This window comes from Anser brachyrhynchus (genome assembly GCF_964034855.1).
Source record: "Anser brachyrhynchus genome assembly, chromosome: 11".
NCBI lineage: Eukaryota > Metazoa > Chordata > Aves > Anseriformes > Anatidae > Anser > Anser brachyrhynchus.
This window is the reverse complement of record NC_137706.1, coordinates 18,162,137-18,189,910: the sequence shown is the minus strand read 5'-3', so window position 1 is coordinate 18,189,910 and position 27,774 is coordinate 18,162,137. Positions and strand designations below refer to the sequence as shown.

The window sequence follows — 27,774 nt, the reverse complement described above, 5'->3', positions numbered from 1 at the left end:
TGGGCTTGCAGCTAACAATGGGACTGGGGATATACTCAATTTCTTGGCTTCTGAAAAAAGAATAACTACCCGTCATGTGTTACAAATATTGAAAGGTTATAAACACCACCACAAACCATCCCTTTCCAACAATGCTTTTGAACATGTGTTTGAAGTTAAGCATGCACTTTGATTAAGCAGGGGTGGACCGAGCCTGGATGTGAATGGGTTGGTTATGTAGCTACATACTCTTGTCGTATGGCTGAGGGTGTGCGACACGGATTCCTGCTAAATGAAGGGCTACAGTCTTGACAAATCAGAGTCTAGAATTAAATATATTTATGTGTGCTTTGCTGAATTGGTATCCTGGAAAACAGAGTAATCAAAGGCAGGCCTTGCGTGTAGCAGCAAAAGGTACTACACGCGATCTCAAGGAACTGAAATAGACCTCAGTGTAAGTTAGCTATGTGGTTGTGATAAAGAAAAAGTGTATTGTAGTAAAAGCCTTATACTGGAATTTAGGAACAGCCATTCCAGCATTTCGTTCTCTGAAACTGTGAAATAGGTCTCAGTGAATTAATGAAAGTTTCACGACTTGAGACACTGAAAACTAGACTGGATGGTACACTAATAAGTGGTTATAAAGAAAAGCAAAGAGGTCTTGATGAGATTTAACCAAGAAAATAGAATGTCATATTTTTTTGGTATAAAGGCATGGGTATCCATTTCTATTTAAGCTGTCACATAGCCAGATAGAAGAAGCATAAAATCTTTATAAATATTTTCTAACAATGAAGATAAATCAGTGTAACGTTTCTGTGGTGACCTTATCCAGTACGTAGGTAGATGGTGAATTGATGCTGGTCATTCATTTCAGGGTTGAATGCTTGTGTTGTCAAATAGTTTGAGGCTCATTCATTTCAGGGTTGAATGCTTGTGTTGTCAAATAGTTTGAGGCCAAGAGAGTCTCTGTTCTCTTCCTGCAATCATTAAATTGTTTGCTTAAGCAGTATTAGGGAAATTTCTCTGGAAGCCTTCTACGCTGTTGAGCTACATCAGGCAATATGGGCCTTCTGAGCATTTAGATCATGCTGTGCTGTGTGGCTTAATGTATTTCATGAAAAGAGTTTGTGGGGTGATTTAGTAGGATAGCCAAAAGCTAAAGGAACATATTGAGATTTTGGAAATATTTACGCCTTTAAGCCCAGTTATATATTTTCAGTTAACTTATTTTCATACATAGCTGGTGTATCGTATCTAGGTGGTCTGATTATGAAGAGTCCAATTCTGGTAAATGCTGTGGTGACACCTATCAACCACATGTTAAGCATGTGCTCTCAGTTTAATGGCACAAATCTTCCTCTTGGAAAGTGTTTTACTTCTCTTTGGAATCACTACTGTCTACGCAAATGCACTTTAGTAGGTGGCAGCCTTATAGCCTGTGGTGAGGTATCAAAGCAATGTTTGTGGTTAGAATCACACAGCAGTTAGTTACTGCAGCAATACTAGTTTTGTTTTCAAATTAATGTATTTTTTTTCCATGTCTATTTTACAGGGAGCCTATGTGATGGTACTACCAGTCAATGTTACTTGCTGCCCGTTTTGGATACTATATTTGTCCAGAGAAAATACAGAAGAGGTGGCCTGGGGATGAAAATGCTGCACGATTTCTGTCAGTCTTTCAAGGCTGAGGATGCCTTGGGGATCAGTTGCCCTATTTCTGCTGCCATGTATCAAGGTAAATTGTTTGATGTGGAAACGTTAGGTAAGGGTCATGCATAATGTATAAATTTCAATATGGTCATGGTAGGATTTTCTTAACTGTATGAGAGTGTTCAGTGCACTTGTCTGAACTTAACTGTTTTTAGTATGCAACTGATTACTTTTCTTGAGACATCTGGAATTTCGTGTAGAAAGGTAGGCCAGTATTTATTTAAGTCAATTAGAAGAGTAAAACCCATACCAGTTATATGAAAGTTTGCCTTCTTATCTCACCGTGTCTTAGAAATAGAACTATGTCATTGCCCTCAACAGTGACTTACACATTGTTTAACACCAGAGAGAAGAGTCATAAGATGTTGTCAAGCCTACACTATGCACGTAATGCTCTTGTAGATACTGCATTTGTAAGAAATTATATTTAACAAACTGCATACCTGGGTTCTGCTCATTCATCCAGTCTCATCAGTACTTTTTTCATTATTGTCCGTCTTTGAACATTTGCCCCTTTCAAAAGATTGCTAAGTAGTTATATATCTTCTCTGTGTTCAGGTTGGAGTTTTTGCTAGTAAAATTTACAGAAAATATCACTGATAACATTATTTGTAAAACTTTGTTCTTTGGAGGAACGCTTTTCTAAAAAAGTTAGTTTCTCTCTTTGTGGTACAGAGTCTACGTATTGAGTACATTGAAGTTGTTGCCTATTTTTCCTTTCACTGGCACTGCGATCTCATACTTGGACAAAAGATCGCAACCTTTGCTCTAAAACTGTGTATAAAATGTGCACACTTTTCACTAGTATGCTATGTATAATTGTATAATAATATATTGTATAGTAAATGTATAATAAAAATATTCTATAGATGCCTGAAATGAGGCAAAGAGACATTTAGCAAACATCTATATCTTTATATATATGTTACTTTCAGTAGCTTTTATTGAAATGAGTAATTTAGCATGGATATCTTTGGATAAAATTAATGACAGTGATCTGTTCATTACTGTAAAACAGATGTTATGTTAACAGAGATTGGGTTTTGGTTTCAACATCCCACTGTTAAACTCAACTGAACGTTGAAGGTAAATGACCCATTTAAATTCATACTGCAGTGTGATGGACTGCAGCGGACTGAGGAGAGCGCAGAAATCATCTTCCTGTTTTACAAATGATAGAACTGATAGAGTCCTGGTTAAGGGAAGTTTTAAAATCTGCATTAAATTTTTCGAACTATTTATCTTGCAAAATATTCCTCCTCTTGGTTCTGCAGACTTCCTAGGGAAACTGCTAAATGGGACAGATTTCAATTTGATAAGATAACCAAACCGAAAGTTGATTGTATACTCAAATGTTAATATTCAGTGTACAAGCAGTGGTGGGAATCTGTGGGAATATGGTTTCTAAAGGTGACCATGCATCTGACACAGGTAGCCTTGTTATTTCTGTATTAGTTCTTCCTATTTCCTGTTTTCGCAATCCAAAGAAGTAAATGAACCCTAGCAATGAAGCATAAGTAGCAGTAATAAAATGGAGGGTGGTATTGATGCAAGAACAATCTGATATGATTTTTTTTATATATAAATAGAAAATAAAGTAGCATTCATAACCATTAAAGCTGGAAGATACTGAAGCACTATTCATTTCAGAGTAGTGAGGGCAAAAAACCCCACACTGCTGCTAATCTCAAACCTGCTAAGTGTCTGGAGGTAGTTCTGCGATGCAAGGCCTCCAGAAGCATTGTATTTCTGTGCTCACAAGGAAGTAATCTAGACTGAAGCTGATGGACAGAATTCAGTCATTCATGTCTGGGCCATTCCACATACATTTTTCCTAAAAGCTCCACCTAAAAGGAAAGAAAGGAAGATGCGAAGAGGGAAGAAAAGATTTCCAAAGGAACTAATCCAAGTAGGTCTCAGAGAATTTCCAGGATAGAATAGACTCCCTCTTCCGCTGTACTTTTCATCCATTCATGCTTTTACCCTTTGGTTTCTCCTGTTCAGTTTGCCAGAAATTCTTGCAGACTTATCCTGAGGAGCAGAAGCGACTGTGGGAGGTGGAAGCACCAGGAGATTGGAGCCAGCGAGTGAATATCTGGTTAAAAATTCAGATGGAGTCATCCCCTTCAGGAAGTGAGTTAAATAGTGTGAACTTGGCCACTTTAGTTATATAAAGATATGAATTAAAATCAAGGATTAGGCAGTGATAATATAAAGATGGTTTTTCTGTTGTTTGCACTTGGAGAAACTACCGAGTGTGTAGTCGAGTTCACTGGTGTTTTCCCAATAAACAGGACAATTCTTAGAAATTATGAGGTAATGAAATTGAACTACAGAGCATCTGAGAGATACTGAACAAAGCACAGTCTTGGCATAGAGTGTCTGTAACTCCCATTACAGTGCATTTACAGCAGGGTAGAAGTTAGCCCAAAAAATTCCTGTTGCACAACACAATGTCTGGGTTATGGAGAGGGGGTTGTTCCTCTGCAATTATTACAAAGGATAAATTTATATTGTCAGTGGGCAATGTGTTTAATTACCTTCAATTTGCTGCCAGTACCATTCTTGGATGGAAACACAAACATTTTCATTACGGCTTTTGGAAGATTCAAATACTCTCCTACAGGGTAAATCCTTCTTGCTGGGAGCGTTTCTTGCCTGCTTCATAAAAGATAGTGACAGAGTAGGAAACCCTTTTGACAGTTCATATGGGGATCTTGTTGATGTAGTCTGTTCAGCTGGCCTGGGGATCCAGCCAGGCCCCCTCTGCTGCCTGCACACAAGCTGTGATCAGCGGTAGATTCCAAAAGAAGGGCACACATTGTCTCTTTCTGGAAGTGCAGCAAGGAGTGCTGCAGAGCAAATTGCTCCCATCCCTTCCCACATCTATCCTACTTTGTGCTGGCTTGGGGACCTTCAGCTGAGACATTGCATTTCATCTTGTCTGCAGAACCCCACAGGAGAGTTAAGCCAGAATTTTGCCTTAGGCTGGATTTTCTCTGAAGCCGTTAAATTTATGTTCCTCATGCTTTAAACCAACAAAATCTGGTGTTGCTTTTTCCTTTAATCCATCTTGCTCAGTTCAGTTTATTAATGGCAATTGAAGAGAACTGTGATCAGATCATCAAAAAGAAAGCAGATCCTGGAGGAGAGCATAATTTCATTTTTCATTTTGCCATCTTCTACAAAAACAAACAAACAAAGAGAAACAACCCAAAACATAGGTAAATGTAATTCCATCAGGGTGGCTGTCAGTAAAAAATGCACGTGAGGCCTGGGAACTGCCTTGAGGGGATAGAAGTTAGGTATTTTTATCTACAAAAAGAGGAAGGAGGAGAAGTCTAAACTAGAAATGTTAGAATGGGAGAGTAAGGGGTGGGGGATGGCAGGGGGCTGTCTGATATATAGATTGTGAACTGCAGCGTGATCTTGATAGTGGAAGAGAGGAGAAGCCAAGTGAACTTGGCACTAAAATATATAATAAAAATCTGCTTTTTAAATGTTACTCTGCACTCTGGTGCACAGCTCACTGGGCAGCACTTCCCTTTGCACAGAATGTGCTGAACAGGCTTTATTTCCACTGTCCTCAGTGGAAAATCAACCCTCTACACAAATAGTATTTAAAACTGTAATATAGGTATCACATATATTTTACCTATGGAATTTACTTGCGTGTTTGTACCGTGAATATTATGTACCCAGGAAATTACCAAGGGAGAGCACAGGACAGGTAACACCTGCTAAGACTAGGGGAGGGTTTCCTTGGTTTTGCTTTGTCTTAAAAGAAATGTAAAGCCTGCATAGCTTTGTCTGATAGCTGGTGAGGAAATAATGAGAATTTTCCAGGGCTTCCTGCTGTCTGATAGCAGATAGTAGATAAAGCAGAAATATTTCCTGATTGCAGGAATCATGTGCTATGCAGGAGGACCTGTCATGCTGCTTACTGTATACCCGAAGAGAAATTTGTGTTTCTAGAGATGCGGTGTAGAGTCACAGAGAGGAAAGTGATGTGGCGTAGAATGGAAACTGAGTTGTACCCTTACCTGTTGTTTCATATGGGCACACTCATTTGAATATGGGGTCACTTGGGAACATAGTGTTTCATTCCAATGTGCTCTTTATGTAGAAAGAAAAACGCAATGTAATTCAACATCGTCAGCTCCAATCCGAATCTATGGCAACAACCCCAAAAATAGATGGGCCTTATTCTGCTGTGATTTCTTAGATCCCTGTCAACATTTGCAATGCTATCTTTTGGAACAAAATTATTGGGGAAAAAAAAGAAAAAAAAAATCTCTTTATATTATATTGTGTCTTTCGAGAGGAATGAATACAGTTAATGCTGTTGTAAGAATTTTACAATCAAAGGTATTCCAGAAAGGTTTCTGCAACCTTGAGGTCATAATTTTTAATTTTGCAAGGTTATGTGGCTGCATCTAGTGGCTGTACAGGTAAACTGCAGCGCTCTTGGTACTTCAATTTGGATGTGTGCAGATACATAGTGATATTTATACAGATATCTCTGCCTGCTTGTATACACATATCTATAGAGTTCCTTAGTGTTTTATCACCCATAGCTGCAATCATTCATACTGAGTTAATTCTTACTGTTTGAAAAATGGAGAGATTTATTTACAGCAAATAGCCCCAGTAATAGGAACATAGTGACTTTTTTCTCCTGGGGCTGATTGGAGGAACAGGAATCATTTACCATGATTATCTGTTTGATTTCTAGCTGCAGAATCTATAAGGAAGTGAGTTGAGCTGTTTTAAAATAGTTTAGGAGTACATATAAAGCATGTAAATGTGAAACTAATGCAAAAAAAATAAGCAGACTGAGCAAGAATTTAATCGATTTCAGATGATTGCTTATAATCCTTTATCTCAGTTGGTCAGACTATCTGCATTTTCTGGAAGGGAAGAAGGATAGGACTATTCTGGCAATGAATGGATTATCAATTTAGCAGAACTTTGAAGTTAAGACCCAGGGTCATTTTGTTTCTAGTATAGATGTTCACCTTAAGAAGTAAAAAATAAGATTACGATGTTTAAATACTCACTTGGAACAGAGCAATAGCACTGGTTTGGCCGTGCATGTAAAGTCTGTGCAGTTTAGTATTGTCTGGTCTTTCTCCCTTTCTCTTCAAATAATCAAAATCAGATCTACTTAGTGCTACTTGGCTGTTCTTTGCTAATTGTGGACAATATACCTCATTATTAATCATTAAGATTATTCTGAAACAGTGGAAAAATGGCCTACAGGCTCTCTTTGATTTGTTAATGTGATACTTTAATCTGTGAGGCTGATGAAAGCTAGGAAAAGACAAATACAGTCAAAAACGTATTTTGAACAATTTATAGATAGGAAATTCTTATACAGTAACTGAAGAAGTGTTCAGGTTGCATCTACAAAACACACCTCTGTGTGATAAGATTAGTTGGTTGGTTTAGGAATACTTTCAAAAATGGAGCTTTAAATATTTAAGTGCCAGTCAAGAAGCTGTTAAATTTGTTTCTTGATCAAACAGATTTAAGTTGTCTTTCGTGGTAGTGTCGTCATGCACCCTTGTTTGCTTAATTAGCAAAAGCAAGGAGGGTTGAAGGTAGCATTCACATGAAGGTAGCATTCACATTCACAGCAACAACTATTTTTCTGTTGTTTTTTACATGAAAATTTACATGGAAGTCTGCTAACATTTTTTTTCACTTTTATCTCTTTGTGGGGCAAAACTATTCATCTCATTTCTCCAGAGGATGAAGAAGTCTCTTATGGAGAATATTCAACCTAGTAAACAAAGACAATCAGATGCAAACCAGATGAATAAGGTACAGTGATTAATTTGCCATTTTATGACTTGCTTTTTCATTGGTGGCCTTTTCCCTTTTTACTGAAGTAGTGAGTTTTAATACGAGAAAACATCACAAATAACTATAGATGTTTTTTTACTGCTGGCCCATTGATTTATATAGCTAATCAGTAGTGGTTTGAGATAGTATAAATAGTGAAGTCCAGTTCTCACTAAATGTTTTAGTGTGATGAACTGTAACCAAGCTGGCATACAGCAGATTGCAAGGTTTGCATATATGATGGCTTTCTGAATTGAACTGTTTTTTTTTTTTCCCTTTGCCTCTACAGTGGCTTGTAGTGGCTCGAGCCTTTAGAATGAGGAAGACAAGTTCCTTACAGTCCTAATTGCTTTATGCCACTACTGAGCTGCACAACTGACTGTTCTTAGCTTTTTGCAGGATAGAGGACTAAGACAGGCCAAAAGGTCTGAATGGAGCCTCAGCCTAGATAGGGGAACGTACAAGAAATCACAGTAGTGAAGCTTTTTCACATAATAAAGAAAAAGGAGAGAGGAAATGGAAGCAAAACAAAGTGCTGTAGGAGTTGTTTCCCCAGCACATTCTGGCTGCCGCACAACAATTAAATCAGTTTGTTTTCTCGAGATATGTGTCTCCTGGGGGAGCTATGGCAGTGCTTGCCCCTGTGGTGCACGTTCTTGTGTTATGTTTTGTGGTCATGGCTTCAGAGCCCACCCAGTCAGATCAAGGCTCTGTGCACTTCCAGTTTTCTTTACACTGACACTTTTGGAAACACAGGCAGAGCAGCAGGAGTGAAACTGTTCTATACAAACAGTGCATCTAAGTTTTTTGCCTTGCTTGCTTGTGGTGGCTTTGGTTGACAAAGGCATTTCATACTGATATCAAGTTGCTGCTTATGTTGCTTGTGTATTATTTGGTTTTCCCTGTGTTTTTGTTCTAATTTCAGGGCGTCGAATGGATTCTTGATCTTGGGAAAGTGGCAGGAGATGCCACAGGAAAAAAAAGATGACACAGCAATAGCAAGGACTCTGAACTCTCAGGGACCTGAATGACAGGACATAGAACAAGGTGGAAGCAATAGTCAGCAATGCAAAGGATTCAGAAAGGATTCAGGTCCTGGGGACTTAGTTGGAGACAAGGCCACCAAACAATTCAGAATTATGCCATAATTGCACTCTCAAAAATCAGCAAAATCTCAGTATGGTCTTCAAAAGTTGTAATTGACTATTCATAATTTGTAACGCCAGAGAGATTTCTTCAGGTAAGATACAATTTTTTTTTGCAAGACATTCTCCATCTTGTGTTTTGTCTTAATAAAGCTTTTGTTTACTAGTTGTCTTTTCTTTTTCTTCTTACCAAGAAATTAAGTAGCAGTTGAGCCTATTTATTTCCCCGCTCTGAAAAGATTTTAATGGATTGCATGAGATGTCCAAAAGGGAATAATTGGAGGGCTTGTAGATACTGATGTAAGAAGATATTTCTATGGAAACCACATCTTGCATTATGGAAGAGAGATACTGTAACACTCGTTGGTATCAGAATGAAAACTGTAACCTTCCTTTCAAAGAGAACAATAGGTGTTTCATTTGATTTCATGTGAGCTTTTCTAGCAGAAAAATCTGCCTAAAACTCTGCGGTGGACAGGAGGTTATGCAAACTCTGTTAATGCAGAAAAAGTTTGGTACACAGAAGAGTGAGTAAGATATAGGCCTTAAATGGCCTTTAAATTCAGGCACTGTGATCATACTACAAGTAATTTTAGGGCTTAGCAGTTTGTGTAGATTACATATTGTGTGTTGTATTTCTTGTAGGATCTTTCCTAATTTTTTAGATTTAATTAATGTGGAAGTATGACATATTTTTCCAGATTACTCCGGTTATGGCTTGATAAAGAAATTTTATTCACCACAAACTGATTCTGTATTAGATTTTTTTTTTTTTAGTGAGGAATTTCTAATGCTTGATTATTGTATTTATGGTTAAGGATGACGCTCCTAAGGATCAGATCTTTAGTCCATTGGAGGAGAAGTCTTTGCAAAGACGTGGGCCCAGTGATGAACAGTAGAATCTTTGTGAACCTGAATGGATTCAGCAGCCTGAATTCTTACATTGGAAGAAGGAACTAATTCAACATTTTGAGGAAGGCAGTTCTCTAGGCAGACATTGTAGGTATATTGTAGGGATGTATATTTTTTCCTCCATCTATTGCATAATTCCTCACATGTATCCCTGTCACCCTGATTTTATTTAAGAACCATAGGTTGTGATTCAATATATCAGTTAATCCTATATCCAAGTAACTCCTCCCATGTTCAGCTGCTCTGTAAACCATATACCTGAAATGCAATGAAATCAGATCTTTCTAGATATCCCTTCAAAAAGAAAACAAAAACAACAAACAACAAACCAAAACAAAAACCTATGCTTAGAAACTACAAGTTTCTGTCAAGAAAACATATAACTGATAACATAAACTGATAACATATAGCCTTAATCATGTTGCTATGGTTCTTTTGTCTCAAAGAGAATCAGTTAGGACTGACTTCACAGTTCATCTTCTGGTTGTTGATTCATCACATCACAAAGGGAATGTTATAAAGACTGCTAGAAACCAAATGTCCTCCTGCATAGCAGCCTACTTTCTTACTCAATGTGTGGTTTAATACATACAGATTTTTTTAATACAATATTAATCAAGAATTGTAATGCTCGTTGCTCATAAGTTCGCATCTTATACAGAGAGACTTCAAAGCTACAACTTCTAAGGTCCTCCTTAACAGTACTAAACTCCTGGGCTACAGGCTGCAGGAGAGCAAAAAAATTCTATGATTGTATGATTCTTGCCCTGTATTCTTTCAGAAATGCTGACTTGCAGAATTTACAGCCTGAATATTGATTTTGTTTCTTTTTTGTTTTTCTTTGTCGTTGTTATATTAGTGCTTTAAGGTATCTGATTCATTTAGAAGCTTGGATCTGCAGCTTGGTCTTGGCAGTCTGAAGCGCTTCTTAGTGAGATCACAAGAACCCTAAGAGGGCCTGGAGCAGAAATAGATCTAATACCTTCACTGTCATAAGAGAATGTAATAGAAAAAGCAGTACAAATTTCTCACAGTGAAAATTCTTGTGTCTAAAAGAAACCTGTGTTTTTTCATGGGTATGACTTCAGAGTGCTGATAGAGTTGGCAAAGGTTTGAATGAGCATTCAGATTTTTGGACTTACATTTTCAAAACCTTGTATTTAAATTATTTTTGAATCTGGTGGTTGTGAGTTGATGTGGTGGCATTTCTCCTTATGAGGCAAGGTAAGTGTGTGTGTGAGAGAGGGATGGCAGTACTTATCTTATGGGCATAGATGCTTAAGTCTGGCCTACGAGTAAGAAGTTAAACATCAGTGTTAGTGTTAGCAGTGATCTGGGTGGGTGGGTGCCAACTAAACAAAGTACTTGAGTCACTCTCCAAAAAAGTAAACATGAACTTTAATGCTAGAAATTTCATTATGTTCATCCATCACGGTGCTTTATGTAATGTAAGCCAGACAATTTCATGCATTGTTGCTGTATCAGAAATCATTGGTTTTGGTTGAAATGCAACTTTTTTTTTTTTTAATCCACGAGGATTCTTTCTGTGAGGGGATAGATTGTGATTTAGTCATGACATCAGTGAACAGCACTGAGATTTTTGGATCTGTCTCTGAGGCACATTTTCCAGTCCTTGATTCATTCTTTTTGTCTTTTCAGGTAGGTTTTCTAATTTTTGAAATTCCTTTTAGAAGCCTGAACATCGTAAGAGACCCATTTCCAGTTAAGATCACCCTGACAGTTATAGGCGAGCATTTCCCAGCTGCTGACTCCTCTGGTTGTAAATCATCACAGGATTCTTTCATGCTGGTGGGTGTCTTAGTGGTGAACATGCACTGTAAAAATTATACGACACAGGTATTAAGATGTATTTATTTTAATGTGTTGTCTTTAATAGACACACTTTATTACTGAAATGTGGAGTCGATCTAGCATCATTTTAATGTTACCACGAGATGGCACCATTACATAGCTTAACAGTGTCACCATGTCTTAGATGCTTGAGACAGTGCCCAGGATTTAAATACATTGTGGGTTGGCTTGACTTCTTCAGAGGAAGGTTACTTGTTCAGAGAGAGGAGGATTAGGGTGCAGTAAAGCTTGTCGTGTGTTTGCCATTCAGTCTCATTGTATCTGTGGAGATTGTCCTGAGTTGGGACGGTGTTAAAGGTTTTCAAATAGTTGTGAAGCCAAGATGAAATCACAGAGTAGCACAAATTGAAACTGCACCCAGATGGTGTCCCTTCATACTCTTGTCTCATCAGAAGCCTGGGTAGGACTTTTTCATTTCATGGATTCCCAGCACTAGATAATTCTGTCTCCATTGTTTGACAAATAATTTAAGAATTTATTTTTCTGTTTCTGACCCTCCTCTATCACATACTTTGCTTCAGAGTACTACTGAGTGCTTTCTGTGCCTTTCTTTTCATGTAATAACAGCTGCCATGTAATAGGCTGTGAACGTTTCAGCATTAGAAAAGCAAAGACGTTCTACTTGCCATAAAGGCTAAGTTTCTTCCTTTGCTACTATTTTCTATGTGACCATTCCAAAGGAGAGAAGAGCAGATGAAGAAAGCAGAAGATTATTTATTCATTTATTTATTTTAATTTTTGAAATTTTTAAAGTTTAGTTGAATTGATATAGTAAAACTTAGGTGCAAAGACAAAGTTGTCCATTAAAGGCAGTTCACCGTCTTAATCAAAGGCTAATGCAGACATTTCAAAGTAAGTCACTCTCTGTTCTTTCACTTGCTCTGTGTAAGCCCAAAGCTAACTCTGTCTTTGGAGTGATTTCCCAGTTCCACAGGCCTGTACTATCCCACTCCATGATCAGTGTGGCATGATGCATCTGTCTGCTAAAAGATAGGAGCTCTCTCCAAGTCTTAGAGTTTATCACATCAGTAAGTTGGGCTAAAGTCCTTCCCTCCCATCTCCATGATGACATTAATGTATTATGGGGTCTGTTTGACCGTTCATAAACTGTTCTTGAAGGATGTGCTTGAGATCGTCTTAAAAATTCTGGAACCTTTCTGCTGTGTTTTTTTTTTGTTTTTGGAAAACTTTTAGAGTTTTAGAAATACAAATTAAACGCTTCTAAAGAACCACTTTTCAGCAGTATTACTTGAGCATTAGAAGTGACCCATCCAAGACTGTCTTATAAGTAGGAGGCAAAATTAGGGGAAAAAAGGGCTAGCTTGTCTGAAAGATAGACTAACCTGGCACCGTTGCATTGGATGTGTCCAAATAAAGGTTCAGTGACATCCTTAGAGCTGAGTGCCTGGCTGATGTAATTGGGATTGATTCTGTCTAAATGACCCATGTTCCTAAAGAAAGTCTGGTCAGTTGCATTGGAATCATTTAGGGGTGTTCAAATCACATTTTAGCATCCTTCATTACCTAATTATGACCTTCTTAACATTGGCATATCACAGATGTTGCAGAAAAGAGAGAGACAAAATTAATATGTACAAATAGAATTTCTGTTTTGCAAACCTGTCACTCAACTGCATAAACAAAGAGTGTATCCATATATAGATAGTTGCTTGGTATTAACTTAGGCTTTCCTTCATGTATTTCTTGCTACAGATGAGCATGCAATAAAATTTTAAGTACACAGGAGACAAAATTAGGAGTTTGTAATTAGCCTGCTTTTCAATTTTTCCTCTTGCAATCCAACTTGATGGTAAAGTCCCTGCTTAATCTTCCCTATTCGCCTTAGACTTTATCCTTGCCTTATTGAATTTTTGTGCCTTGAAGGTGTTTTGTCTTTTTTTTTTTTTTGGTGGTGGTGTGTTTTTGAAGCAGTCTTTTTGGTTTTAATTGAAAATGGAGGGTTCATTTTTTTGGAAGATCAGTAACCTCCATCTTTTCTTGCAGCCACTTGACATGTAGATGAAGTTGAACTTCTTTTTTAATTCTCAGGGAGGAGATCAGAGGTTGCATTCACCATACATTTGGGGATGTCAGTATTCATTCAACAACATCTGATTTGTAAATTAATAGCTCAGCCTCTCTGGACTGTGGTATGTTAAAGGTCAGTGACCATGAGCGGAGAAACACTTTGGAGCTATTTGTGCCCTCTGGTAAACAGAGCGGCCCTGGCTTAATGGCATTAGTTCCATGCTGCTTTTAGAAGATAAAGATGTGCAGCATACCTTCAATCCCCCTACCTAGAACCAGTAATCCCCTCCCAGCTTTCTGCAGGGAGGGAGAAGAAGAAACCTGTTCCTAAAAGGATTAGTTCAACTGACTCACTTTCGAAGTTTCTTCCTCCTTGGCATGTCCCTTCTCTTCCGAGCCTTTGATAGCTATCTTAACTAAGATGCATTTTAGGTAAATGACATCTTCAAGCTGCACAATACAAAGGAGCCTTCTGATTTCCCCATCCTCTCTAGATCCTGGGGCTGGCTCAGTCTTTTTTTAAAGCTGTTTCTCTTGTGCTGCATGCAGAGCCCATCTGCTGTAATGCAGACTGAAATGCTGCTTTTATCCTTGTTTGCGTAGAAGGTTGGTGGGTAAATCAATTGGAGTGAAAGATATATTGTCCCTCTTTGCTCCATGTCACAGGCACAAATATCTTCCTTTTAAAGTGTCTCTTGGTAGAAGCCAAAGCCTTTGGCACAAGCCACCTCTGCTAGTTTGACCCCTTTTGTGCATCTGGAATGGAGGAGCACCTCTGAGAAGCACAGAACAAAACCAGCAAAATAGCAAGAGAAGAGGTCACGAAGGTGTCTTGCTCCCTGTAGACATCAGAAGTTTCTGCAAGATGATACTTAGCATGTCCTGCCTGAACGGTTAAGGCATCAAAGACACCGGCACTTCGATAGGTAATATCCTTGGGATAGATCGCAAAGCACATTGCTCTGCCATGCTGGGGGTGGGAGGGAGGGACCTTATGCCTTTCTACTCATTGAGGTGAGTGAGACTGAGAGCTTCAGAGGGCCTTTGGCTTCCAACAGATGGATGTACCATGCTGTGCTCTGGCCTTGCCTGGCTTCTGACTTACAGGCCTAAGCATGCAGAGTGATGTTGCAGTCCTGCAGAGGGATGGGAAGGCAGGTTTCTACCAAAGACAGAGCTGACATCAGTTGCAAGCAATAGAAGTGCTTGATTTTTCCTCTGTACTTTTGCCTGGTCACAGCCTTGCAGTGGCACACTCTCAGATCAGCCAGTCTCTTTGATGCAACGTAATTACAATGACAGAGGTGATTCCCTGTCCCCTGCCATTCCAGCGATGGTGTCTGAAGGGGAGGTAAGACATTCTGTTAATTCACCTCTCAACTTAGCAGGGTCAGGACAAACAACCATGCCAAGGGGAAAACCCACTGGTATTAGAAATCCAGGAGGCAGGCAGTATTCTGCTGTTCAGAGACCAGAAGTGCGGGGTGACACAACCCTGGCAGCTTAGATGCTGGGTTATTCTGTGTATTTGTAGCAGTGGATTGGTTTAACACAGATCAGAAAGAATCATCTTTGCCAAATCTCATGGTTGAACCCCTGCCCAGGACAATAAGCTCATACAGTGATGACATGAGCTGAGTTGTGTTCTTCATTGTTGTTATAGATTATACACGGTCCCTTGATTTCATCTGCAATTTTTCATGCGCAGACGCAGTTCTGCTTCTCTACTTTTGTATCCTGCCCAGGAGTAGCGTGGAGCCTCAGACGAGTGTGTTTACCTTCACAAAACCCTGCCAATAACTGCAATTGATTCAAAATGACTTACCCCAGATTCACTTCCCTTATTTAAAAATAAACATGGACTGCCAGTTTTTATATATAATGCCTTAGAAAAGAAAAGTAAGAAAACAACTGAAAATAGGACTCAGCTGATATACAGGCACATGATATAATGCCATTTTGGCTAAAATCTCTCCTGGAACTCAACCAGGGTGAGACTCACTGTGTTGCTGCTTTCTGATGCTGACCTTATTTGTACAACAACCGTATCAGTGTGCATCAGACCTGGCTGTCCAGCCACAGCCTCTGGGTAGATCGACCCCACTGAGTCCTGTTGGTGGATTATTTGTGAGAGCCAGCATCCCACCCTGCACTGCTGCTAAGGGTGCAGTTTGAACCCAAGGATGCTCACACTAAACTTAGTAACCGACCCATAGTACCACTTGTTGAGAAATGCTATGTGAATCTGTGGCTTCCGGTGCTGAGGAGTGAACTCACTGTGAGCAAAAATTAGCGAGGATGTATGATAGGCTTTATTAAATTCCCTTAAAGCTTTCCAAGTCATTTGCAGAGGCACAGATGTGCCTCAGTGAGATGATAGGTTTGGGAAGAGAATGAGTATGTTGGCTTGGAGAATGGAGGGCGATGAATTAGAGCTCCTTTGTGGAAGTACGTCTCTTTCTGTACCAAACAGTGGTTTCAACTTTACTAATTAATGTTGTTGTTTTTCTTCTTACTGTAGTGTAAGCTGTCCTAGCCTGACCTATTGGTTCATGAGATAAAAGGGGTTAGCTAATCAGAATGGAGATCCCCTCTACAGGCTTATCCAAATCTTTACTAAAAGTATAATATCCATGAACACAAATAGAACAACACATCTAAGAATTATGTATCTGGGAGTTTAAAGGGGGTGGTGGTGTTTAAAAAAAAAAAAAAAAAGTCCGTGTTGCTTTGAGGTTATTTTAAAAACTGAAACTGAATAGGTCAATACCCCTTAAGCTTTTTGGTCTTTAATTGTCTTAATGGTATAGCAAAAATCGTTAATTGTATTATTAAAAAAGCTTTGAAGACTGTATTAATGTAATGTGACCTCGGATCAGTCAAGAACACATTTTCATTATGATTAAAAGATTCCTTGTCCTGAAACATTGATCTCATCTTCAGCTAGTATGTCAGATGGAGAGGGGATGCTACTGGGTCTGGACAGTAGATGGCAATATTGCATTTCTTTCTGCAGCGTGCTCAGCTGTAAATGCTCACCTCAGAAATGGGCCATGAACTTTTTCCCTCAGTTTCCAAGAGCAGCTTTACACTCGCAGTGTATTAAAAATTCCAGAAGGAAAATAATTCAAAATTAAATTGTGAAGCCGAATTTCTTCAGTTACTGCTGTCAGGTGCCTGAGCTGCAGGACCCAAACTGCCCTGATCCTGTGCATCAGCTCTGAGAACGGGCATTGACATGTTAGGGACCATCAGCATTGTCCGTCTTGTAGCAGGGATTCCTGGAGGCAGGATACGACCCGTGCGAGTAACATCACCCACTTGGTTGCTGAGATTTTTGTAGCATTTTGGTGGATTTCCCACCCGTGATTGCATCAGCAGAGTGAAAGCTCTATCAACTAGTTTAATTAATTTAAGGATTAGGGAAGTTCAGAGAGGAACCCAGCTAGCGTGTCCTCCTTTGTACTGCGGTATTTGGACAGACCTTAGAGCAGGTCGTATGAGAAAGACTTTACGAAGAGGTAGGGATGAGGATGGGGTGTGGTACAGGGTCTTACACACATCGGCTGTGCTGTGCCCTGACGTGCTATGCTGCTGAGTAGGCGGACAAGGATTTTGGAATGAAAGTGACATCTGAGGTCAGCAATTTATGAAAATGAAATAAACTGTGGCAGCTCCAAGATACCATGCATGTACAGTACTACCCCTTCATTGTCCTGTGGGCATATGCCATGTGTCTCCACAGCTTTGTGAGGTACCAAGGTAATTGCCTTAAAACGCCTTGCTACACAGGATGTTGCAGGATGCTAGTGTACGCACTAGGTGATGGGAAGCAGAGGGGTGCACTGGCTGGTGTTAAAGCTTCAGTGCTGCTGACTTTTCTATAAATAACTGCTGTCTGCTGTAATTGGTCACGTCACAGTCCATGGTGATCTTTTTTATTATTGCTGGCTGCTGGAAAACTCCCGGAGGCATAGAATAGATACCATGAAGATCCTGCACCCAGCAATGTTTCCCCATGTGACACAACAGGGTAAAGCAGAAATAGTGTTTACAAGGAGATGGAGAAGAATTTTCTGCAGCAGGAAGGATGGAAAAAAAAAAAAAGAGATTGCACCTCTGAAATGATAGCAGCAGGCCATCTCTCATGCAGGATATTGCTGGTCTTGTGGAAAGAGAAAATCTTCATAGGGTTTCTAGTGATGCACTGAATGGGTATTATTTGCCTCTGACTTACTTACGGATATTTTTCAGCTCTCCATAAAATAACAGTGTCTTGCAAGAAATTGAAAACTAGAGAAAAAGAAGTAGGTAGTTGGCTTTTGTGAGATGTGTGTGGCTAAAATATATGGTATGCTCCATCCCGAAGGATTCAGAACAATTCACAGACCAAGAGTGCTCAAAGCTACACGCTGCCCACCCTTAAATGGAGCACAGCACCAAGGGGAAGCTGCCCAGCATCAGGAATCAACACGTCTATTGAGGAAGGGCAGAACAGCACTGCAGTTAGATGCTCAGGAGGGGATCTGAGTGGAAAGGGTTGAATTGCCAAGCTTTGCTTGGAGGTGAGCATCTGAAATCCTTACCGTTCTGAGAAGTGAGAGCTGTAGTGAACCACTAAAGAACTGTAGTGGCTTTAAGGCCACCAGGTGGGTGCGGGTCATCCTCCTGTCCTTAATTTCTACCTCCGTCTGAAGCAGCATTCGCCCCTCTACAACGCAGTGTGGCATGGTGCATGCATTAGGGAATGCGTGTTTCACTGGCCTAATAAAAACTTTGCTCGTGTTGACAAAGAATTTATTAGAACTGAAATCTTTCCAGCATGACAAAGCAGCTGGCACAGGGAACAGGACTGTGGAGGGACTTGTCAACAGGCTCTCAATTGACTTTTGCTGACTGATATCTCAAGATTAGGTGCTTTGGAGGACAGTTAATATAAGAAAGGATTGCAATCAGATCTGGGTTTCTGTCCTGGATATTTGCTCTCGGTGGGAACTGTCTGGTTCTAGCAGTGTGTTTCTGTGCATTTTGGAAGGAACACTGGAAGCCCATGTAGCTTTGGGTCAGAAATATATTCTCCTTCAAAACATGCCAGGGAAGTGTCAATGGGACAGAAGTGGCCTGAAAAGTCCCCATGGAAAAGAACAGCAGTGTGCCTTCCGTGGCCTCACACAGCCCCACCAAGTGCTTCCCAGGGCCGGGTTTGGCAGCAAGCTGTAGTGCTGTGAAAAGGCAGGTACTGTATGAAAGCCATTGCTTGCTTATGAAAAAAGTCTGTTTTTTTCTGGCATGGATTTGCTCCTCCAGGAGAGAATTAACTTGCCATGATTGGGAAGGTGCCTAGCAGTAGTTGGACTTTATCTGCTTAATATAGTGAGTTATCCAAAGCAATGAAATACCTGTCCCTTAGACGCACAGCACTCCAGTAGCAGGAGGCTAGCCTGAGACTCCCACCTGCTGATCTTCAGCCTGTGCCATCCCTGCTGTATGTCAGTTTCTGTGGGTGAAGATGAATACCCAGAGCCGTATGCAGACCACCTGATGACGTGGTGCTTTCCGTGGTCTCCCGGCTTTCTCCAGCCAGGATTCCCTAACTCTAATGAGTGCTTTCAGTCGTTTGTTGTGCTCATGAAGTTAAATGCCTGCATTTATCTTAGGTGCCAACAGAAGCAGCCTGCTTATGTCCAATGTATCGCAACAACAATGTGATGATTAATGTATAGTATTTGCCCCTCAGACAGTAAAAGGAAACAAAACCACAAACAAACTGGAAGCAAATTGTGGGGGTGGTGGGCAACTGATAGAATAAGCTGGAGAAAAGGGAGGAAGAACAGTAATGTCTGAAAATCCAGATGGAGAAGTTCAGATCTTTGCCTTCATTTGAAGTCTTCATAAATGGGAATTCAGCACTGAGACTGCTCAAACCAAAAGGGAACAGTATTGAGAGAAGATAATAACTATTCAGAAACAGTAAAGATAGTCACCTGAGAGAAGAAAGCAAGCTCTGGGAGTGTAAAATCCCAGCCAAAAACAGTGTTACAGGCAAGGAAATGAGCACATCTGAAGTAGCTCCTGAGACCCAGGAGTAATCCTGAGTGACCTGTTTGGATTCGGTGAAGACAATGATGAGACAAATAATTATGTCTGGAGGAGGCTGTGGTGTTCTGCAAACTGGTGAGAGAGAAAGCTCGTCTCCCCATCTGGCTTTGAGGACCGGGCACCAGAAAAGAGCCCCTCTGATCTGATGTCGAACTTGTGTTTTCCACGCTAATTTGCGCTGCTCTGGCACCCTGCATAAAGATGAAGGTAAGTTCTCCTATTCAAGCAGTTCTTTCTCCTTCAGATGACTAGTTCTCATTGTGAGTAACTAATTTAGTGAGGGAAGGGAGCGTCAGCTCCTAGGTTGCTGATGTAGAGTTTGATTTTTGTTTCACTGACAGTTATTATTGTTGCTCTTGTCTTCAGGTACCAGGAGAAGAAATGAGCAAACTCCTCTGACACCAGTTTTCACCATGACAGTAATTTGAGTAGAAACAGCTTTGCCTGCAAATAAATAAATAAATATTATATGAAAAGCTTCGGATGGAGCTGCCATGTTCATTCTTGTTTCTAAAGCCCCCACAGGCCATGTCACATATGTGGGTCATGAGGTCTATCGATTATGTGTCAGACCCTTAGGTGTCAGTAATCAATAACACTAACCTGCAGAAAATGCAGCAGAGATTTGCTAAACCAACTCTTTGCATTGTTCTTATTCTTGTATTTACATTTTCTGTGCCTCACTAACAATAACAGAATACATACCAGCAAAGGCAGGGGAGACAAAACCATCATTTGGCTACCAACTCATTTACTGTCCATATTCCTGTGATTTTACATGGCTCTGGGCGAGATGGCAGGATGAGGAGGGGCAAGACAGGAAAGGGTATTTCCAATTGAATGGCTTCTGAGAAGTAGAAATGAAAGTGATTGAGTTGGGAGGACCTAAACATTTTGACCTTGACAGCTTATTAATATTTAACAAGGTGCCAGATTTTTCTTTGACACTGGAAATTGTTGCGACTGCCTGTCTCCAGCAGCCTGAGTCTACTTTTGCAGTCCACCATATCTAATGTACCTGCTTCCAGTCTCAAATAGTTCTTATTCACAAATGCTTTCCTTTATTTGCTATTTCGGAGAATAAGGAAGGTAGTTTGGCAGATTAAGTTATGAATTTTTTCATTCAAACTTCATATCTCTTTATGTTCGCAGTGGGTCACTGGGCAGACTGTGGTTTTCTTGTGTTGATTGTGGTTTTTCGAATCATTCCTCAAACAACTTTTAACAAAACATTGTATTTATTTTTCCTTTTTAGTTTGCAGGTTGTTTGTGAGCTGTTCACTGTGACAGTTAAGTCTTTTAAATGTAAGCAGCTCTGATGAGATAAATATAACAATTTGGAATTTGTATTTTTATTTGAATTAATGCAATACTTCAAGACTGTGTATGAAATTGGGATCCTATTGGGGGTGGGAGAAAAGTCTATGCCATAAAGATAATGTAGCATCGAACGAGCAATACTCAATAGAGGAGATGAAGAGTAGGAGAAAGTAATATCTTTATGTATAATTTAGGTGGTCTGCCTCCCCACTCTTTTGGTGCCTGTCTCTCTCTCTGCATTATCTAGGTGGATTAGCTTCCTAATGTAGATGAGTAGACCTAAATGACTTTACCAAGGTCACACAAAAAGTTTGTGGCGGGGCTGGATATTGAACTGGTTCAGCAAATACCAGTCCAGTGTCCTGAATACGTTAAAACAAACAAAACCATTCAGACATCCATGGGCATTTCTCTTTCTGTACTCTTAATTAAATTAATGAAAAACTCAAAAACTCCTTTATCTAAAGAGTTAGTTCTGTGTTAAACTGACAGAGAGGATCCCTAGATTAGAGAACTGTTGGGTTTGGATTTAGAAATTTCCAATCAAGACCATGAACGAATTCTCAAGGCCGTTTCTATTAATGCTCCACAACATAGGTGTAAACTTTGAGATCTCTGAGGTTAATTATTTAGGGTTTTCACTTGGAGATACTTGTCAATCTACTAGGGTAATTTTTTCATTGCACCTCAAGACTTACGTCAAGGCACTTCTGTCTTTTTAGTTGTTTTGAAGAGTAGTCCAGAAGATCTTTAAGAATTTCATATTATTTTTTACTGCTCCAGCTGTGCTGTAAAGTCTGATTCTGATAATTCATCTGTTCCCCTTAATAGAACTAGGCAAACATTCGGTGATTTGAGTTTACAGTGTGTATTTATGCCTTGCCATTGGGGAATAGGCTTCCATTTTGTATTTAGAAAGTTTTAAAATGAAACCTGAAAATATTTTCACTCTCTTTACAATGTTTAAATTGCAAAGCACCCTGTTGCTGCCTTGAGCTTTCTGCATTGTGAAAAATCAGTCATTTCAATGATAATCCACTTACAACTGTGCTCAATTACCCACTTGCACTGTGAGTTGCCAAGTATTTGCCTAATTGCAGAGGATAAAACCTCTTTGGAAAAATTGGGTAAAAAGTGACTGCCAGGAGGGATAAGGTTGGAGGGAAAGACTGCCAGGGAAGGAGGAATGCTTGGAGTTGGGGGCTGGAAGAGAGAAGGATGTAAAGAAGAGACATGGAAAATGCAGAGAAGTCAGAGAACCTGAAAGAAAAAAAATCAAGACAAGAAAATATGAAAGCACTGTGGCTTGGTGGAGGAGGTCTAACAGATGGAAGAGAAGAAGATTTATGTACAGCTTTGCAAGTGAACTTTTGGGTGACCATGGACCATTTACATCACCTCCATGGCCTCAGTTTCACCTTCTGTGAAATAGGTCCTGTGGTACTTGCCCTCCTCTGAGATGCACGGATGGGAAAGGCTAGACGAGAGCTTCTCTAACACTGGTTATTCTGATTTATTGTTTTTCCTTTGCTAAGCCAGCATTTAGCCAATGGCACTCTGCCCTTTCACTTGTAGGAGAACTAAAAACCTAAAGAAAGAAAAACACACTGCTCCTCAGCTCTCTTTCGGGAAAGGAGGGAGGCTTTTAATTATTTAAGCATCTCCTTTTCATGTTGCTTCTGGTTTTTGAATCGTTATCGTTATAGTTGTTAAGGCTATAGGCTCTGCATAAATCATTTAAATAAATAATAAATAAGTCATATCATTAAGTAATACACTGGTATTATTTATGGCTGTAGGGAGAGGGTAGGATGTGGAGAAGATTGTGTTTAAAATGGAAAGAAGCCTTTGTTAGGCTCCTCATATGAAACCCTGCCTTTTTTGGGGTTGAGGCGTTCGCTTTTGGAAGCTGTCCTGGGAGGTGGGCATCCTCGGAGAGAATTACCCACCAGCTGCCTGCCCCTGACACTGCCTCTGACACTGCTGTCGCTGGGCACACCGTGTGTCCCATGGCATGGTTTCTGCTGAGGGCAACTGTCCTCAGACCTCTTGTCGCTCTCCTTGTTGCTTTTCTCTCAAAAAGGACTTGAGGTTTTGCGTCAGGCAGCGCTCAGTGGTGCGGTGTTTTGTTTTGGGCAGGCTTTATGACTGCTCAGGTCCGGTGGCAGCACACGTAGAGCGTTGCCTCCGAGGCATTCCTTTGTGTAAACGGATGAAGGCGTAATATTTAGTGGGCTGCTCTCAAAGTCTTTTCTCACAGCCTCATCACTGAAGTCTTTTCTTCCTCAGTAAAAGCAGAACCAGTCATTTCAAGTCAGAATACATATTCTTATTATACATATTTGTGATTTAAAGATAGGATGGTATTACTTTAAAATCTTATTTTTGAAAGAAGAAAAATAATTATGAAAATATTTTAGTTAGAGTGTTGCACTCCACTCTTACTGTTGCTCTGAATTTTTGTTTGTCTGATTATTTTTCCTTGGCTGAATTTTCCACACAATTTAAGTATTCAAAAGGAAAAAATTGCCCCAGCTAGTCCTGCTTCCTGGATGTGGCTCATCATTGCCAAGTGGCTGGGGACACGTCAGTTCTGTAATTTGGTGAAAATAAGCAAGACAATTATAAAAGAATTATCAGTGGGTGATGAGAAGAAGTACAATTTTATCAATAATTATGTCTCTGTGCAGGGTGATAAGTGTGTTTACTGAACTGTTATCTATAAATGCTTAACTGTTTTTCAGAAGGACTTCCTAAATCCAGATAAGTAACTCCTTGGGGCCTGCCGTGTGCTGCTGGTTGTGCTGCTGTGCACAGGAAGACCGGTGCATGACATTAGTGCCATCCACGCTGCGTCAAAGAGCGTGAGCCTCTGCTGAAACCTTACGATGCCTCCCAGACACAGAGCCAGACAGCATCCCCACAAGGCTTCCCAGTTGCATAGGTAAAATTGAACTTGGGTGCCTTTTAGGGTGTTGGGGACGAGACTAGGGGAAGGGGCCAGGCAGGCACTGGTTGCTCTGGAGGGTTTGAGAGGGGAGAGAAGTGGACCAGCATGGAAAGCAGAAGGAGGCTTTTGCTTCTGTTGAGTGGAATGGGACTGAGCACAGTTTGTGTTGCTGGGAGAAATTCTGCTGTTTCTCTGAGACGGATTAGCCTTGTATTTTGACCTTCTTCTCAACCCCAAAAGTCACAGCTGCAGGTAGGTCTCATGCTGCTGCCTCCTCTTACTGCACCTTGGGACAGCTTTGGTGGGAGCCATACCCACCGATTTATTCTCTGGAAGCACTGGGTTTTCTCTTCCTGGGGGATACTGACGTTGTTTCAGTGACTGGATTTTCAGGGTGTACAGGACTCAGATACACAGACAGTGAAAATACGTGAGGCTGATGAGCCCGTTGCTTCTGCTCTCACGATGAACATGCAAGCGCTTAATCCACAGCACTCTCCCACCATTCCATGCTGTATTTTAATACCACATACCACCTGCTGAAACCCAGCTCCTTGAGGCCATGTAATGTTGCTGTAAGGGGTGTCCTGGATGAGCAGGAAGTGAGGAGCAGTGGTGCTTGTTATGAAGCAGGTAGCTGGCTGTATGACCCGTGAGTTCTCTAGCCCTAAGCACAGATCTGTGTTTACTTTCTGAGGTGCTGTGTTCCACTTGTCCTGTCTTGCAGAGGATACAATAGTTGTTTTTTTATTGTCACCACTTCCCTGAATTCACTGATGTTGATCTTGTTTACGCCTCATTTATTGCTGTGCATGCCATTTTCACAGGATTTTTTTTTTTTTTTTTAAATTGCATTTCAAATTCAACTTCCAAGCACTGGCTTGAAGTTCTAGAATAACTACTTTTGCAGGACTTCCCTTCCCCTATATAACCAAGGATTGCAGTTTTCCACTGGTAAGTCCAATGTCTCGAGGATGTATAAATACGATTTCCTGGCCTTTGCCTGCTTTTGAATCAGCTAAGTGAACCTGGCTCCAGCGAGGTGGAAAACCTCAGAAGTTTCTTTTCCCCTGGGGCAGGATCCATCCAACTCTTCGCCAGTGAGAAATACCACCAAGTCAGCATAACTAATATTCGGAAACTTACTGCTGTCCTTACCCTTAGTGCAAGTCCCCAGCTGGGACTTGAGCTCACTGAGGTTCGGTGCACTGAAGCAGCTGGTGCATGTAGCCAGCACACCTTGTGATCCCCTCACCCGGTCCCACCAATCACCGGTGGAGTTTTTTGCTGCTTATTTTGAATTGGCTTTAATATTCTTTTAAATAATTCTTAAGTGTGACTTTTTCAGTGCAAGACTGGGAACTATGACTAATTATAAAATCATTACATGATTAAACTCAATTAACTTCAAATAACCCTTGAAATTTGCTTAATGTCAGCCCTTGGCCCTGCTCGAACCAATAAATATTGCTCACCTTTTGTAATGGCTATGAAGAGAGGTGGTTGCAGAGCATGATTGTTCAGAGTCGGCTGAACCAGAGATCAGCCTTACAGAGCAGGGTTAAACTGGTCCCAAAGAGCTGAACGCTACCATAGCAAGAAGGGGAATGGAGTCTTCTGCTCCTAGCTGGGATATTTTTCCCCATATTTTTCTCTCCGGTAATAAAGCTTTGAAAATTCTTTTCAGCCTTCCATTCAGTGGTCCCGATCTGCTTTGCAAATGTTAATAAGGGTTAAACGTCACAAAACCACCAAGGCAGGGGAAAGTACTGTCATCCCCCTTTAGACACGGGAAGCCAAAGCATAGATGATAGATGAGTGAAGTGAATCGCACAAGGATCAGTAGCAGGAACAAAATCCTAAAACTTCTGTCCCATTATATGTTTTAGCTAGGGCTGTTTCTTGCATAATGCTCCCAGTTTCTTATAGCTGTATCAAAGAAAAGGTCTCCTTTCTCAATTATTGGGCACCTCTGGTTGTTCTGGGGTGTTTTCTTTTTTCCCCTCCTTTATGAAGCCATCTCTGGTTCCAGTCTGTCATACAGCTAGATCCTGGCAACAGAGCTGGCAAAAGCGTGCAGAAGAATCCCAGCAGCTCTGTTTCTGCGTTCAGTTCCTGTGAGGACAGAAGGGGATGTCATTATTGCTACTGTTCCTGGCAATCTGCTCTGACTGGGAAACTGGAGCGGACAGTAGCATTGTTCTCACTGGAGGTAGGCAGTAGATGATGGATAGAATTTTCCCAGTAGGTGATTAGATGGGCATGGTAACTAGACAGTCATAAAGATGCCTGATCATCTATTCTCAGATGTCCCATGTATGCTGTGCTGGCCATGAAATGTTCTCAGCATCTTGCTGACTTCCAGCCCTTCTCCATTACGAATCCTACTTTTCTTGATGAGTCCTGCCTGAGAGTGGGTTTCGAGGCTCCTTGAGGAAAAAAAAATTTTCAACCCCCTGCCCTGCCCCTTTTTTTTTCTTTTTTCCTTTTTTTTTTTTTTTTTTTTTCTTTTCCTGGAGACAGCACATAGCTCTGCTATCACCGTTGAAATAACTGTATTTGGGAGCTGACTCTTAAAGTAAGCGGGAGAATGGTTGATTAATGTACCTATGTGCAATAGAGCAGTGTATTTGAGTCTTCAGATTTTGGAGACTATATTTTGTCTATCAACGATGAATGTGAATGGATCATCAGTGTTGACTATTAACAGAGTCTTCTTTTTCCTTTGTTTGCTGGAACTCATGTAGGTCTTTATAGACTTTTATAGTCCTCTTTATAGAGGACATCACATGAGGTCTCAACCCATCTGTTAAACAATAGAAGTAGTGAGAGAGACAGGATGTAACCACTCCTCCCCAAACATGAGCCCTGTATCTCCAGCTCACTGTTTGAGTCTGGTTTTGTGGCTGGGAGTGCCCTAGGGTCATCGCTGAGCAGCTCGTTCAACTGTGACTTGTGAATGATGAATGCCCCCACTCAAATTACAGATCGCTATCCCATGACAAAAATCACCACTATTGTTGGCCTCCTCAGGGGCAGCAGGGGGTGACTGGACCATGGTGGAGGGCTTCACTTGCTGCAACGCTGCGCTTTCCCTGCTGGTAAATGGAAATCTGACAGCGATCCGTCCTGCAGGACGTGTGGCGGGGAAGTTTGGCTCACCACGTGCCGTTCTGTCCCTTCGCTGTAGACAGAGTTTTCCTGTCTGTGGCACTGCCAGGCAGATTAGTTAGGGTCAAAAGCTGACTACATGGATATTTAACCTTTGAATGAACCTCGCTAAAATAAAGACAAGAAATGTGTTCTGCAGTGCTCTCTCCAGTACTTGAGGATGGATCTGAACATCAAAGGAGGGGTAGCTCAGAAAGACAGAGCCTCAGTTGTGTTCTTGAAATCAGAAGAGTGTACAAATTCCCCTCTTCTCTTTGGGGGGAAAAAACTCCCCAGTGAGTCTGGCCTATGCTTGCTGTTTGTATTATGTTGCTCCATTTGCCATGACAAGTCCTCATAAAAAATAGTTTAAAGAAACAAGTTGGGGTCTGAGATGTTAATGAAATGAAGGGACCATTACGTTTAACTACTTGCATTAAAATAGTTCCTGTACTAGAACAAGTTTGGGCAATGTCTGTCCCTCTGTTTAGATAGACAGAAAGTCTATCAGTTCATCGTCTGCTTTCTGGGGACAAAGTAAAGTCCTGGGAAGTCCTCTCTTCCCCTCAGAAAGGAGTGAGCATAGCAGAACCAGCAGTGATGAACGTGCAGTAAAAGTTTGGGCTGTTCTAAAGCGCCCTGCAGCCAGCAGAGTTGGGACAAACGTTTGGCAGCGATTTCTTCCCAGCTGCATGCGGGCCTCCTGCGATGGGAAGTCAGGAGCCAGTGGCGATGGTAATACCTCCTCGCTGCCCTCTC

The 27,774-nt window shown here is 40.7% G+C and overlaps 1 protein-coding gene across 12 annotated transcripts in view; it reads left to right on the top strand.

Annotated features, from left to right (window-relative positions):
- The window catches only part of LOC308200846 (protein FAM169B-like), a 117,307-nt gene that overhangs the window by 30,667 nt on the left and 58,866 nt on the right, over positions 1–27,774 (top strand). For 8 of the 12 annotated variants that reach the window (XR_013955855.1, XR_013955856.1, XR_013955857.1 and 5 more), the window contains exons 6-11: positions 1,535–1,717; positions 3,697–3,825; positions 7,444–7,518; positions 8,465–8,779; positions 11,256–11,405; positions 23,660–23,859. Coding sequence is in view for 1 of the 12 variants with exons in the window: in XM_080607237.1 (XP_080463363.1) it covers positions 1,535–1,717; positions 3,697–3,825; positions 7,444–7,481 (350 nt within the window). In the remaining 11 variants the exon portion in view is untranslated. Of the gene's footprint in view, positions 1–1,534; positions 1,718–3,696; positions 3,826–7,443; positions 7,519–8,464; positions 8,851–9,502; positions 9,688–11,255; positions 11,406–23,659; positions 23,860–27,774 lie in introns of those variants that run through there. The other 4 variants (XR_013955862.1, XR_013955861.1, XR_013955854.1 and 1 more) reach the window with 4 other exon arrangements.